The sequence below is a fragment of the Monodon monoceros genome, unplaced genomic scaffold (assembly GCF_005190385.1).
Source record: "Monodon monoceros isolate NGI ecotype Baffin Bay Population unplaced genomic scaffold, NGI_Narwhal_1 Super_Scaffold_13, whole genome shotgun sequence".
Classification (NCBI taxonomy): Eukaryota; Metazoa; Chordata; class Mammalia; order Artiodactyla; family Monodontidae; genus Monodon; species Monodon monoceros.
In genome coordinates, this window is record NW_021703769.1 from 50,466,567 (window position 1) to 50,481,598 (window position 15,032).

At 51.7% G+C, this 15,032-nt stretch overlaps 1 protein-coding gene across 3 annotated transcripts in view; it reads left to right on the plus strand.

The window, feature by feature from the left end:
- The first annotated feature begins 10,044 nt into the window (after positions 1 to 10,044).
- The window catches only part of PDPK1 (3-phosphoinositide dependent protein kinase 1), a 71,365-nt gene continuing 66,377 nt past the window's right edge, over positions 10,045 to 15,032 (plus strand). Inside the window, exon 1 of one of the 3 annotated variants that reach the window (XM_029219780.1) lies at positions 10,045 to 10,170. In XM_029219780.1, the coding sequence (XP_029075613.1) occupies positions 10,147 to 10,170 (24 nt within the window). In that variant the 5' untranslated portion in view covers positions 10,045 to 10,146. The remainder of the gene's footprint in view (positions 10,171 to 15,032) is intronic. The other 2 variants (XM_029219782.1, XM_029219781.1) reach the window with 2 other exon arrangements.

Here is a 15,032-nt window from a genome sequence, read left to right on the forward strand (position 1 = left end):
CAAAGGCCCAGTGCACAGGCTTAGTGTGTTGATGGAACACAGATGGATGCTAGGGCTGGAGGAGGAGGTGACCTGGGGGCTTTAGTGGAACCACAGCGTGGGGAGCTGGGCCTTGCAGTTGGCCTGGGAGTTTGGATTTTATTTGGGGTGTGGGGGCAGCCACTGGAGTTTGTTTTGTCAAATATATGTAACATTCACCATTTTAACCACTTTTAAGTGCAAAGATCAGTGGCATTAAGTACATTCACATTGTTGTGCAACCATCCCCATCATCATCTCCAGATCTCCCCAAAGGAGAACTGCACCAAGGACACTCCCACTCCCACCCCACCTCCCCCAGCCCTGCACCCACCTCGCTCGCTTTGGTTCTGAGTTTTGAGTCTGCTGGGTTTTATTTTTTTATTTTTTTATTTTTTTTGTGGTACGCGGGCCTCTCACTGCTGTGGCCTCTCCCGTTGCGGAGCACAGGCTCCGGACGCGCAGGCCCAGCGACCATGGCTCACGGGCCCAGCCGCTCCGCGGCATGTGGGATCTTCCCGGACCGGGGCACGAACCCATGTCCATCAGCAGGCGGACTCTCAACCACTGCGCCACCAGGGAAGCCCGAAGCTGCTGGGCTTTAAACACAAGGATGCCCTGGCATTTTAAGTTCTTCTTCTGGTTGCTGGGGGTGTGCGGGTAACAAGGAGACCCTGAGGGACTGGTTGTCGGGTGGCAGTGGGGCCAGAGACAAAGTACGGGGACAGGCTTGCTCTGGTGTGGGTGTGGACTAAGGGGGCGGGGGAGGTGACACCAGGTGTGTGCCTGAGTCACTGGTGGGTGCGGGCGACTTTCACTATTTGGAGAAGCTGAAGTGGGATCCGGGGAGGTGACCTGGGGGCTCCCAGCTTCTCTTTCGTGGCTTGTTTGGGTGTGGGTGGGAGGACTCAAGGGCCCAGCGTCGGTAAGAGAGGCTCTGCAGGGAGGTGCTCGGCCCACGCGGCCGCCGCGTCGCGACTCCCCTGGGTGGGGGCGGGGGACACCTAGCTGCCGAGCCTGGGTGCTGCGAGGCTTCCACTGGACGCTTCTGGACTGTAACGAGCGCCTGCGGTTCGAGTTGGAGTCTCATCGCTGAGGGGTCCCTCCCGAAGTCTCGGGCTTGTCATCGGGATGACGGGCCTCCTAGGCCCCGAGCTCACCGGGCACCGTGGTGGGCCATTAATGCGCTCGGGGTCGCACGCTGATTCGTGCAGGGGTTCCGGGTGGTCCCGGCCGGAGAAGTCCGTTTGGGGGTTGGGGACCGACTTACGGGCCACGCCGAACCGGGCTGTGCTTGAGGGGCGGGTCGTCCACAATGAACCCGGTCCAACCCGCTACGCTGCGCGCCCGGACTAAGAGGACCTGCAGGTCCGGGAAGGGGTGCGGCACCCCGCTGACTCGCTCGCCCTGTGCGGGGCTCCTTCCTGTGGGCGGGCTTCTGGCTCTGGCCAATCTGGGCCGCCCTGCGGAGAGCCGCGCCTCCGCCGAGCAATAGGGGTGCGCGGAGCCCTCTGACCCAGTTTAAGGGCGGCCCAGTGCCCAGACCCGCCCGGCCCCGCCTCTTTGCGCCTGTTCCCTCTCGGTTCCACCGCCTGCCTGTAGAACCCCCTGCACCACAACCCTCTTTTCCACGCCCCTCTGCTCCACTCCCCCACCGTTGACAGCTTGGTGTGGTTCTTTACAACGTGACCCTGGACTTGTTTCCACATTTATGTCTTTGTTTTACAACCTGGGATTGCACTGTTTTGTTTTTGTTTTGGCCCGCTGTGTGGCTTGTGGGATCTTAGTTCCCTGATCAGGGATCAAATCGACGCCCTCTGCAGTGGAAGCGCAGAGTCTTAACCACTGGGCCGCCAGGGAAGTCCTATGCACTTTCAATACTGCTCTGCCATTCACTATTTTTTTAAATTGAACAACGTGAAGTGGAGAGCTTCCCAGGTGGGGATGCGTGGATCTGTCTCACTGTTTTAACAAGGTGCCCAGTGTTCTCTAAAATGGATGTTCCTTGACCTAATAACCAGATCCCACCATGGACCAGCTGGGTTCCTCCCCACCAACCCCAGCTGCCCTGGGGAGGATGGACCCTGGAGTGATGCACAGGGAACTCTGCGGATTCTGATGCTCAAGTGTATATAGAAGGCTGAAGGGGGCCCTGCCTGGGCACTCCTTTGGGCCCTGTGGGTTCTTCCTCCTTCCTGTGGCCACAGAAGGGTCTTCTGTATTAGTTTCTTAGTGCTGCTGGAACAAATTACTACAAACTTAGTGGTTTAAAAAGACATAAATTATTTTACAATTCTGAAGGTCAGAGTCAAAAATAAACCTCAATGGGCTAACATCAAGGTTGTGGCAGCTCTAGTGGAGAATCTGTTTTCTTACATTTTCCAGCTGGTACATGCTGCTGGCATTCTTTGGCTCATGACCCCCTTCCATTGGCAAAGCCAGCAATGGCAGTCCAGTTTCTCACATTACATCACTCTGATCATGACTCTTTCTGTCTCTTCCATCTTTAAAGGACACTTGTGATTATATTGGCCCTACCTGGATGATCCCCTGATTTTTAAAATTTATTTATTTTATTTTTTGGCTGTGTCGCATCTTAGTTGTGGCACGCACACTCTTTGTTGCAGCAGGCTGTTTGTTGCAGCACGTGGGCTTAGTTGCCCTGCAGCATGTGGGATCCCAGTTCCCCGACCAGGGATTGAACCCACGTTCCCTGCATTGGAAGGCGGATTCTTAACCACTGGACCACCAGCGAAGTCCCTAATCTCCTGATTTTAAGGTCAGCTCCCTAGCAACCTTAATTCCCCCTTTCCATATAAGATAACATATTCACAGGTTGGGGGATTAGGATGTGGACATCTTTGGAGGTGCTGTTATTCTGTTATTCTCCCCACCATACCTTCTAGAGAGAAGGGCCTAGGCCAGGGCTCCCCACTGCCTGGGTCTAAAGGGGACACTACATTACAACTATCAGTGTATGAAGGTGCTAGTTGCCCTACATGCTTATCGACACTGGATGTTTTCAGTCTTTGGAATTTTGACCAGTTTGGGGAGTCAGCCCATTTTAAAGTTGGGGAAGCTGAGTTTCAGAGAGAGAAGCTTACTTGCCTGAGACCTCATGCAACTTTCCATTTCCAGACTTTCAGTCTAGGTTTTTTCCTCATAGCATGATTCACATGGGAGGATATTTACCCAGGTGGCTTGGAAATCGTTGGCTGAATTTGGCATCTTTCATCCATCCACCGGCAGCCACGAGCAAACCTCAGGCATGGTGACCAGGGACTTAGTAGGCAGAGGCAGAGACCACGCCAATATCTTTTTTTTTTGGTTGCGTTGGGTCTTCGTTGCTGCACACGGGCTTTCTCTAGTTGCAGCGAGCAGGGGCTACTCTTCCTTGTGGTGCACAGGCTTCTCATTGTGGTGGCTTCTTGTTGTGGAGCATGGGCTCTAGGTGCGTGGGCTTCAGTAGTTGCAGCACTCACGCTCAGTAGTTATGGCACACGGGCTTGGTTGCTCCGCAGCATGGGGGATCTTCCTGGACCAGGGATCGAACCCATGTCTCCTTCATTGGCAGGCGGATTCTTAACCACTGCGCCACCAGGGAAGTCCCCCCCATTATCTTTTGAGAGTCCCCGTGTCTCTCCCTAACTGGATGTGTCCTAACTGGTCTCCCTGCCTCCCCTTTTCCAGGTAGAGCGTTTTCTTCCCGGGCTCACTAAACGTCTGGGGGTGTGGGCCTGGCCTGCTTCTCTCACCTTGTCTCTCCCTGCGTCCTAGCGGGATTGGAGTCCTGGCTCTGCCCTTGACCAGCTGTGGTGGCCAGCCTTGAAGATGGCTCCCAGCGATCTCACCTCCTGGAACTCACACTCTCCTGCAGTTCCTCCTGCATGGTACCAGGGGTACCCTGTGACCCACAGACCGTGTCAGAAGTGATGCTATATCGCTTCCGAGATTAGGTTCTAAAAGTCACTGCAGCTTCAATCTTGGGTGTTCTCTAGACTCATTCACTCTGGGGAAAGCCAGCTGCTGTGGCATGAAGACAGACAGCCCTGTGGAGGAGCCCCCATGATGAGGAACTGAGGCTTCCAGCAACAGCTGGGTGAATGGGCCATCTTGGAAGTGGATCCTCCAGCCTCAGTCGAGCCTTTCAGTGACAGCCTGAGCTGACAACTTGCCCACAACCTCATGAGAGACCCTGAGACAGGACCATCTAGCCAAACTGTCCCCATATTCCTTATTCACAGGAACCATGAGATCATCAATGTGTGCTGATTTATGTCTCTAAGTTTTGAGATCATTTGTTGCACAGTAGTAGATAATTAAGACTAGCTGTGTGATGTTAGGCAGGTTCTGTAGCCTCTGAACCCCAGTTTCCTCCCTTGCGCCACGAGGGTTACAGAAGTGAGTGAAACATAGGAAACAGCACAGGCCAACTGCAAGCACAGGGCCTGGTTTGCAACAAGTGCTCCACACACATGGGCCATGTGCTTAAAGCAGCCTCCCAGCCCCCTCCCAGGATGGTTACAGTCATCCTCCTGCCCCTCCCTAGGCAGAACATGACCTCACAACATCAGGCCAAGCCCTTGCACTCTTGGCCTGAGGTCACTCTCAAGCCAGCCAGGGATAGAGGCTCTGGGCAGGGAAGGGACAGATCAGAGCCATGGACCGTCCCTCTCCTTTCTCCAGCTGGGGTGCCAATGAACTGTGCTGGGCCAGGTGAGTCCATCTCCCTTCCTGCCCACTGTCCTGGGATGGGCAGCCAAACCCAGCCCATGGAGGGGGTACCCTGCCTCTCGCAAGGTGAGAGGAGCGGCCTGGCGTGACTTGGGCTTTGCACGCTGGCTGCCTTTCGGCCCTGTGAAGACTGAGAATTGTCCTTCGTTCTTCTTTCAGCTGTCCCTCCCTGCCCTGCCCCTGCTGCCTGCTCGGCTGACTTCTTCAGGGCCATGGCCTCCCCCTCTCCCCTCACCCCTTCCCCTGAAGCTGTGTGTGATCCCCTCCACCTGCTCTCCAGCAGGCTCTAGTGTCGACCACGGACGTTTTCCTCAAGCTTTGTTCACCTCCCTGTTTTTCCTTGCATAACTCAAGATCCCCATTGGCCGTGCTTTGGTGTCATAGACTCTAATTTTTAAAAAGCTAAGACTCCAGTTCATATTCTGCAACTTGCTTCTCTGCCCTTACTCTTTTTCTTTGTTAGAGCTTCGCCCTGTGCTTTTCAGCAGCTGCAGAGAATTCAGGCGGAATGTACCTAATTTACTTTACCACTCTCTTGATAAATATTTTGGTTGTTTTTCTTTTATGTTTTTTGCTTCTTATTAAAGCCATGTGGTCATAGACATCCTCACACAGCTTTACATTCACAAGTGAGACCTTCTTAGAATTTCCATGAAGAAGATATACCAATTTATTAATCATTATTTGCATCAATGTTTAAGAGGCCAAACAGCCCTAGAAAGGCTTGTAATGAAAAGCAGCAGCCCCCGCCACATAGCTCCCTACTCACAGCCCACTTACCACTGGTGTAAGTGTTCTTCCTATCATTTCTGTCCATCTTTCGAAATAATGTCTTTGTACTTTATGATTTGCTTTATCACTTGTAGTCATTATCTATTGCCTTTCTGTTAAAATAGGTGAGAATTCCGCTCTCTCATACCCCACTTCCTCTCGGGGTCCTGCCAGGGTGGAGTATAGTATTACCGGTTGAATCAGTGCATCTGTGTTATGCCTGTAATATCACTCAGTGCTGAGATGAGAGAGCTCCCTCGTGAACTGCGATTGTGCTTTCTTTCTTTTTTTTAAATTTATTTTAATATTTATTTACTTATTTTTGGCTCTGTTGGGTCTTCGGTGCTGCGCATGGGCTTTCTCTAGTTGTGGCGAGCGGGGGCTACTCTTCGTTGTGGTGCACGGGCTTCTCACTGCGGTGGCCTCTCTTATTGCAGAGCACTGGCTCTAGGCTCGCGGGCTTCAGTAGTTGTGGTGCACAGGCTTAGTTGCTCTGTGGCATGTGGGATCTTCCCGGACCAGGGATTGAACCCGTGTCCCCTGCACTGGCAGGCAGATTCTTAACCACTGTGCCACCAGGGAAGTTCCGTGTGCTTCGTTTTTGGTGTGGCTGTTTTTCTGAAGTTTTTCTCATCTGTCTGTCAGCTGCTGCTTTTTTTTTTTCTTTTTTTTGCATTACGCGTGCCTCTCACTCTTGTGGCCTGTCCCGTTGCGGAGCACAGGCTCCGGATGCGCAGGCTCAGCGGCCATAGCTCACGGGCCCAGCCACTCCGCAGCATGTGGGATCTTCCTGGACTGGGGCACGAACCCGTGTCCCCTGCATCAGCAGACGGACTCTCAACCACTGAACCACCAGGGAAGCCCTGTCTGTCAGCTTCTTAATTCAATTTTTTAATGTGGTGAAACCTATCATAGAATCTATCATTTTCATTATTTTGGGGGAGCCCTCTGAAGCCTGCTCGCTTCCCTTGGGTCTGAGGAATCTTGGAATTTCTCCCCATTATCCATTTCAATTGCACCTTCTCCCTGGGCACTCTTGTGCCCCACTTACCTGATTTTCTTTCTTCCCCACAGGACTTATTACCTTCCAACATCCCATAAGATGTGCTTATTTATTATGGTTGCTGCCCCCCCCCCTGCACCCCACCGGTGGTATCAGAGTGCCACGAGGGCAGAGATTTTTGTGTTTTGTTCACCAGTGAATTGCCAATGTCTACCACAGTGCTTGGCGTGGAGGGGAGGTGCAATACGTGCTTGTTGAATGGACAGTTCCTGGGACTTCCCTTTATTGCCCACCTGTGTGCTTACCCCCTCATTTGGTGGAGCTCATGCTTCAGTAACTTTCTGAGAAAGGGTGCTTGTGAGATACACACACACACACACACACACACACACACACATATTTTTTGGTCATGCCGCATGGCTTGTGGGATCTTAGTTCCCTGACCAGGGATCGAACCCACATCCCCTGCATTGGAAGTGCAGAGTCTTAACCACTGGACGGCCAGGGAAGTCCCAAGATATATATTTTTAGACTCTATAGCTATATATATATTTACATTCACATTTAACGTTGTGTCTGGCAAATTTCTTCAGTTGTAAGATGGTAATAAACATTGAGTATCTCAAGGTTGTGGCGAGAAGATAAAGTGGTTAGCATTCTTTGAGGATAACTTATTATTACTTTGTGAGGATTGAAATAAATAGAAAATAAGAGTTGTTGGGAGGCAGTTGAGCCCAGTGGCCGAGAGCAGGGTGTCGGTGTTGGTCGGGGCTGGTTTTGAGTCCTGTGCTACGTAACCTAGTAACTCTGTGACCAAGAGTAACAAAGTCACTGAAGCCTTGGTTTCCTCATGTAAAGAATGGAAATGGTCGTAGTACCTATTGTCTGAGGCAAAATCCAATACACTGCTCTTAATATGCAGTAGTGGTTATTGATGTAGTATAATGTTGGATGTGGCTTGGTATGGGAGCCAGAGCAGTGTCTACCTTGGACCTGTCTTCGTGTCCCCTGAGGGTGAGAGTGTCTCACTCTCAGAGTGGGGCAGGCAAATAGCAATTTGCAGCAAAAGTCCTGAAGGGGATACCGGCATTTTGACCCAGCAATTACGTCTACTAAGAATTTATTCTAAGGGAAGAAGTAAGCGTGTGCCTGGATTGACATGCAGGGCCTTGTTCATGAGGTAGAAGTCTGGGAACCACTTCAGTGTCAGGAGGGAGCTTGATCAATACATGGATCTATAGACTGTAGGCTTCCTCCAGTGGGGTCCTCTGTAGCCCTTACAACTGAGGAAGGCAGCAATCAGATATCAGGAGAGCTAGACAGGGTACACGATGATACACTGGTAAGTGAAAACAGTGAGTATCAAAACAGCAGCAGCCTGGGCCTCCCCTGGTGGCGCAGTGGTTAAGAATTCGCCTGCCAAGGCAGGGGACACGGGTTCGATCCCTGGTCCGGGGAGATCCCACATGCCACAGAGCAACTAAGCCCGTTTGCCACAACTACTGAGCCTGTGTGCCACAACTATTGAAGCCTGAGTGCCTAGAGCCCATGCTCCGCAACAGGAGAAGCCACCGCAATGAGAAGCCTGTGCACTGCTACGAAGAGTAGCCCCTGCTCGCCGCAACTAGAGAAAGCCCATGGGCAGCAACAAAGACCCAACGCAGCCAAAAATAAATAAATGAATAAATTAAAAAAAAAAACAGTGGGAGCCTTCTGAGGGATAGGGGTTCCATTTGCCTTTTTATTAATTAATTAATTTTTGGCTGCATTGGGACTGTTGCTGGGCACGGGCTTTCTCTAGTTGGGGTGAGCGGGGGCTACTCTTTGTTGGGGTGAGCGGGGGCTACTCTTTGTTGCAGTGTGCGGGCTTCTCATTATGGTTGGTTTCTCTTTGTTGTGGAGCACGAGCTCTAGGCATGTGGGCTTCAGTAGTTGTGGCACGTGGGCTCAGTAGCTATGGCTTGCGGGCTCTAGAGCACAGGCTCAGTAGTTGTGGTGCACAGGCTTAGTTCCGCGACGTGTGGAATCTTCCCGGACCAGGGATCGAACCCGTGTCCCCTGCATTGACAGGCAGATTCTTTTTTGCTTTTTTCCAACAAAAGGTTTCATATTTATTTCTGAGTTACACAGTGAACAGTGGTGAGGAAAGATCAAAAAAAGGAGAGAGCCATTCCATTTCTCCCATCAAACACAGGCAGCTGTTCCAGACACTAGTGATGTTCTGATACAGTAAGATGCAATTGACCTTGATAGCATACATGTGTGCCACCTCATATGTGAAGCTCCTTATAGACCCAGCTTGGTTCTTCTCCAATGTCTTCTCTTGGAGTTGTACCTGATTTTATTACCAGTTTTCATTCGAATCCATTGGGGAATGGGACGATTCTGCTTTTGTTTCTTGGCCAGGAATCGCTTGATCCTGAAAGTCTTGTGAGAAGACATGGCGAGGAGCAAATTCAACCACACATAGGATGGGGGATGAGAAAAGAGCGGCAGGCGGATTCTTAACCACTGTGCCACCAGGGAAGCCCTAGACATGAAAATTCCTTAATAAGAGTAAGCACCAAGTGAATGTTCGCAGCCATCAGTGCTAATCAACAATTAATTCTGGCCAGTGGGATGAAGGATTAATTTATCTTACGGTTACTTCTCTGTATTGTCTAAATCATTATTTTAAAAAGTGAACATGTATTTCTTTTGGAAATAGAAAAAAAGTTATTTTAAAATATGCAAACCTTCAGGTAACAAGGCGATTCTAATTTTGTTTGAAACAACATCATCTTAGAACAAAGTGAATGAATGTACTTAATGCCACTGAACTCCAAAATGGTTAAGGTGGTAAATTTTATGTGTATTTTACCACAATTTAAAACAACAATATCATCGTCATCAATAACAATAACAACTACCAAAAAATTCAACATCATCATCGTCAACAACAACAGCTCCAAAAAAATTTATAAGCAGAGTAGAAAGTTCTTAAGGTGTCCCTGGGACTATTAGCAGTGATGAGATGGGATTGTTTCCTGCCTTCTAGCTATGGCTTTAAAGCCTAGATTTCCTTCCGCGAACACTTCTTAGTTTTGCAACTAGTGAAGTTCTTCCTCTCGATGTTTACTCAGAGCCCCGCTCCGGAGTCGAAGCTGCACGGTTGGAGCCCAGCCCCACTCCCGCCTCGGGGCCGACCCCAGCGAGCCTCAGTTTTCCTGTCTGGCAGCCGGGATGACAGCTCGCCCGGTCCCGCGCCCGGCCCCGCCCCGCGGCCCTGGGATTGGCTCGCGCGGGGCTCTCCCCAAACCCCCCGCGCCCGAGGCGGGGCCGAGCCTCTCCCGCCTGCCGGGCCCCAACCCGGAAATGCAGCTCGGAGGCGCCGGCGGGGCTGGCCAGGGCAGCGGCAGAGCGACGGCGAGTGTGACCAATGGGCGCCGGCAGTGGCGGCGGCGTGGCGGAAGTCCCGCCTGGCGTTGCGCGGGGGCGGGGCGGCTCTGGGGGCGGCAGGCCGCGGGGCGGGCGCAGGATGCGGGCGGCCATTGCTGGGGCTCCGCTGCGGGGAGGAGGACGCTGAGGAGGCGCCGAGTCGCGCAGCGCTGCGGGGGAGTCGCCGTGCAGGCGCGGGGCCCATGGCCAGGACCACCAGCCAGCTGGTGAGTGCGCGGCAGCCGCCCGGGTGCGCCGGCCCGTCACCCCGCCAAGCGCGGCGGTCGCCGGGGCCCGGCGGGGCGGCCCGCGGTCCCGGGGGCCGGGCGGCGCCTCACCTGCGGCGAGCGGCCGGACCTGGGACCGTGGGCGCCGTGGGGGCGCCGCTTGGCTGCTGCAGGAAGCCCTGGCCAGGGTGAGGCGGGCGCCGGCCCGGCGGGGGCGCTGACAGGCGCGCGGAGGGCGGGGGAGGCCGGGGAGGTGTCACCGGCCCGTCGCGGTGGAAGTGCTTGGAAAGTTTGTTTTCGGCGCGGCGCGGCCTGAGTCAGGCCTCCGGGGTTACCTTTCGTTCTTTCTGCAGAGGAACCGCCTCGGGCCTTCACCTGGGACGGGGTCCCTGTGCCTCCGCTCGCAGCGAAAGCGGGACGTGCGAGTTCTTGCTCGAAGCACCTGATGCTTGGGTCCCTCCGAATTCTCGGTTGGGGTGGAGTCTGATGCACTCGATATGCTCCTTTCCCGGCCCGGTGGGGCGGCGTTTCGGTGCTTTTCATGCCTTGGGGCTCCGCTCCGGCACCGGCATTGGTGTGATGGGAAGCCTCCTCGAGGCCGGGCTTGAAACCACCACCGCGGGCAAGTGAGCCTGACCGGGCGGAGGGATTTTAGGGGGAAGGAAAGAGATAAAGCACTTGTTGGGTTAAATGTTTTGTTGCAAGTATCGTTAGTGTTTCTGTGTTTTCTCTCTGTTGCTAAAAGTATCCCTAGTGTTTTTATGTTTGCCCTCGGTTAAGTTCGGGAGTCTTGGGAAGATGGTTTAAGGATTTATACCTTGTATGCGAATGTGAAGAATGGAGGAATATCGAGACCGCTTGCAAAGTCTGGTTCAAAAGCCAAATCCCTTAAATGAGGGAAGACCCAAGAAATTTACATTACCCCTTATTTTCCATGGTAGCGGCTGTTAATCTTTCTGAGGGGTCATGGGCCCTTTTGAGAGTCTGACGCAAGATCTGAGTCCCCTCCTGAGAAAACGGCACGGCTTTACTGAATTTTGTAGTTACTTCAGGAGGCTCTTGATCCTTCTGGAGCTGGTCCATGGACTTGAGGTTGAGAACTCTGGTTTGTAGAGATGGGTGATACTCTGAAGTCTGAGAGGAGGAGGACCTGTTCAGTTGAGAAAAATGGTGAAAGGCCAAGGGATGCCTTTGACTCTTGCGACATGTGTGGCTGTACCGCGGGGTGCCTGGGCTAACGCGCAAAAACACGAGTTAGGCTGTTTGGCGGACCTCAGTGGCGGCTGGGGCCGACAGTGATCATGGAAGTTTGTAAGACGAACTTTCACACAGTGATGCTGTTGCAGTACAAGGTGTGCGCTCTGATGGCGTACAGGGGAAGAGGAAAAGAGCATATCGTGTCATAGTCTTGGAGGTTCCATGTGATGGACACTTGACGTCTGGAGCTTCTTTGCAGAAGGCAGCTTTTTAGTACAAAAAGACTGGAATCCAGTGAGAAGAAATGAATTACAGAATACAGGATGGGCCTCCCCATCAGGAAGTGAGAGGAACTAGGCTTTTGTGTTTTCATCAGCTACATTTGTCCACATGTATGTGAGAATATGCTGTATTTCCCATCAGTAACGGCAAAGATGCCCCCAGTAGTGGATTTTTCATCTGGGGACAGATAGATTTGCACTGTTCAAGTGAGTTTGCACCTGGATTTTTAAGGTGGCACTTTAGGAGAGGCCCCGTCCCAATTACTTTCCCTCTTCTTTACATGTGTACAGCCAGCGGGGGAGCAGTATGAGTTGGGAAGTCTGGAAATGGCCCAGCCCAGTTTGGTACTACGGTGAGCCAGAGGCTGTCAGAACCATTTATTGAGCACTTACTTCAAGGCAGGCACTTTGCAAGATAGCTCACACTGTGTTGCTTGACTTCTGTCAAAAGTGTTGTGAGATAGGTGTCGCTCCCATTTTACAGGTGCAGAAACTTCAGCTTCCACAGTGCAGAGAGGTTAAGTACCCGCCTAATACATAGAGTGCAGTTTGAACCCACGTCTGAGCGATGGCAGAGGCCTGGGTGCCACCCTGCCCCTCCTGGGAGGGGCGCCCTGCGGGAGGGGTCGCAGCCCTCTGTCTGGGGAAGTCCTCAGTACCACTGCCCAGGACGTCTTCCTGGGGGTTGTGCGTGTCCTCGGACTGCCGTGTGGGAGGCAGGAGGGACATCTTCTCGTGGAAGGACAGCACGCTTAGCTATTTCTTTGGGCAGATGGCTGAACTCTGTGACCCCTGGAGCCTGTTTCAGCCTCACACTGTCAGAAAGCAGCTGTTTGGAAAGAGTCTTTGGTCCCTCCTTATTTGAGGGCTGATATTCTGAATGGGTGAGGTTTGGAATCCTTGCTTCTTAAAAAATTGTGCAACGATTTTGTTAAAGGTAAAACTGTTGATTAGGGAGAGTGGTTCCTTGCACACTCTAGGGTGGCTTTTGCAAGGGTGACTGCATCTGTGTGGGAAACCAGTGGGGAAGGCAGAGAACATGGAAAGAAGTGGGTTCTGATTTTCACACACCCTTTTGGGGAGCTTCTCATGTGGCCTCATGCAGTGTGATGTATTTGTGACACCCCTACAGCACTTACTGAGCTGAGTCAAGAGGTGGCAAGGTGAGGTCCCTATACTAATAAAAGGTGGAAGTGTAGGTTTGTTCTACTCTTCTGACATGCATTTTATAAGAAGGATCACAGCAGCAGCTTGTGGTGATATGGGACCTGAAAAGAGGCCTTGGGCAGCTCTTCAAAGCAGGACTTGGCCTCTAGGCTGCCCTTTTTTTTTTTTTTTTAAGATATGTAAGATATATTTATATAATGATAAGTGTAATGGAGAACATACTACAGGATAATGGGTTACAATGACGGGGGTGGGGGGTGGGGTGGACTGGCGGTGGCACTTGAGACTTGAGTCAGTATACACAGTCTAGGCTGCCTTTAGCACACGTTTGGGGAGGAGGAAAAGGCAGCTCCTGGGTGGGTCCCCCTCTTCAATCTGTGCCCTTGTCTGATGAGCCACCTAACGCGGGGTTTGGGTGCACGTAGGGCAAGTGTGTAATGAACTGGGAAGCGCTGCAGAAATGAGGGGGCGAACAAAGTTGGTCCCTTCTGAGTTGGTGGTGTGAGGAAATCCTCCACTGGCCCTACACTTTGTCCCTTCCTGAGAAGTATCTTCTGTGGAGATGGACTTTGATGGAATCCCACGTGATACTTCACTTCTGTGACTATGGAGCAAGGAGCCACTGCTGAGGAACACTTGATGCAGAAATGACTCCCTCAGCAGGTGTGAGGGTTGGGGCCAACGTGTGCTTGCTCTGCGCCTGCCCTTGTGATGACAGCTGGCCATAGGGGTGTGGAGCAGTTGTTTTAAAGGTAGGTTCAAAGGGCAGATCGCCGGGGAGGAAGTGCTGGTGTGGAAACTGTAAGTTTTGGACATGTGTTGTTAAGGCCTTTTCAGTAGTGCATTCTTCCGTAACTGGATTGCGTTGTTGTTCACTGTGATACCAAACCCTTTAAAAAAAATAACTTCAATATTGAGAACCAGTCGTGTATCCAGTCTCTAGATGAAACAACAGGCAGAGGGCATTTTCTCAAGAGCAGTGGGGGACATGTTCTGATGATGATGTCTTAGAGGAGAAAGGCCTGTTGGGTTCATGGTGGTTCTTGCGGGGGGGGGGGTCTGTTTTCTGTGCTCGGCGCTGGTTGCATTTATATAGTTGCATGAAGTCTGCTTCCATCATCTTGGTCTAGAAAATTTAAAATGGAATTTTATTATTTATTATTTGGCTACACCACATGGCATGCGGGATCTTAGTTCCCCGACCAGGGATTGAACCCGTGCCCCCTGCAGTGGAAGTGCAGAGTCTTAACCATTGGACCGCCAGGGAAGTCCCTAAAATGGAATTTTTATCCCAAGAAATTCCAAGTTGTTTTGAATGTGTTAAGAGAGAGAGAGTTCATTATAAAGCGTTTACATTTGTGGGCTTCAAATCCCTTATCAGAGCAACTGATTCAGGTTTCTTTTTAAATAGTTGGATTACACATAGGCTCACAGAAGCGAGAACTGAACAGCACTGCAAACTCTGTGTGTGAAAAAGAGGGACAAATCTGACCTTAGCAGCTCATGACTGGGTGCATGGCCCACAGAAGAACAAACAAGTGTGGTTTCCATCTGTAGTGTAGTTGAGGGGCCTGAGGAAGGTGGGCACATAGTTCCTGGTGGCCTGGTGACCTCCTCTATCCTACAGATAGGATTGTGTGCCCTCTGTACCAGCCACTTGCAGCCTTCGAAATATTTAAAGATGTGGTTTGAAGGTATGTCTGGAGGTCCCTGTCTTCCGCCTGTTTATGGAGCTGGTGGCAGGTCTGCCCACACTGGAGAGGGCTGATGAGAGGCTGTGTGTGTGTCTCTCTCGGCAGTTTTTCGGGCAGAATTCATCCGGGTAAAAGCTTATTTAACAATGAATTCATTGTTAAAGTCTCATTCTTCAACCTGTTTTTCTTTTTTGGAATTAATTTTACTGCAGCAGGAGTTGTATCTCAAAGTGACAGCCTAATATTGGATCCTGTCAAAGATGGTTGATAAGATTCGCTGGGAGGCTTGAAGTCGCATTGAAGTTCTCCTTAGTGCTTTGACCTGCAGTGGAAACCTGTGGGAAAAGGGGCTTGGAGTTAACTTTTCTATCTTCCCTCCCTGTTTCTGGAAGATTTGGGAAGACAGGGGCTGCTGTGGACCTGGGAACTCTGCCCCGTCCAGGGGAAGAAGGTTTACCTTGCAGACCTTGCTCTTGCACCGGGTCTGAAATGCAGTCGGTTCTTGTGCTGGATGGTGGCGTGG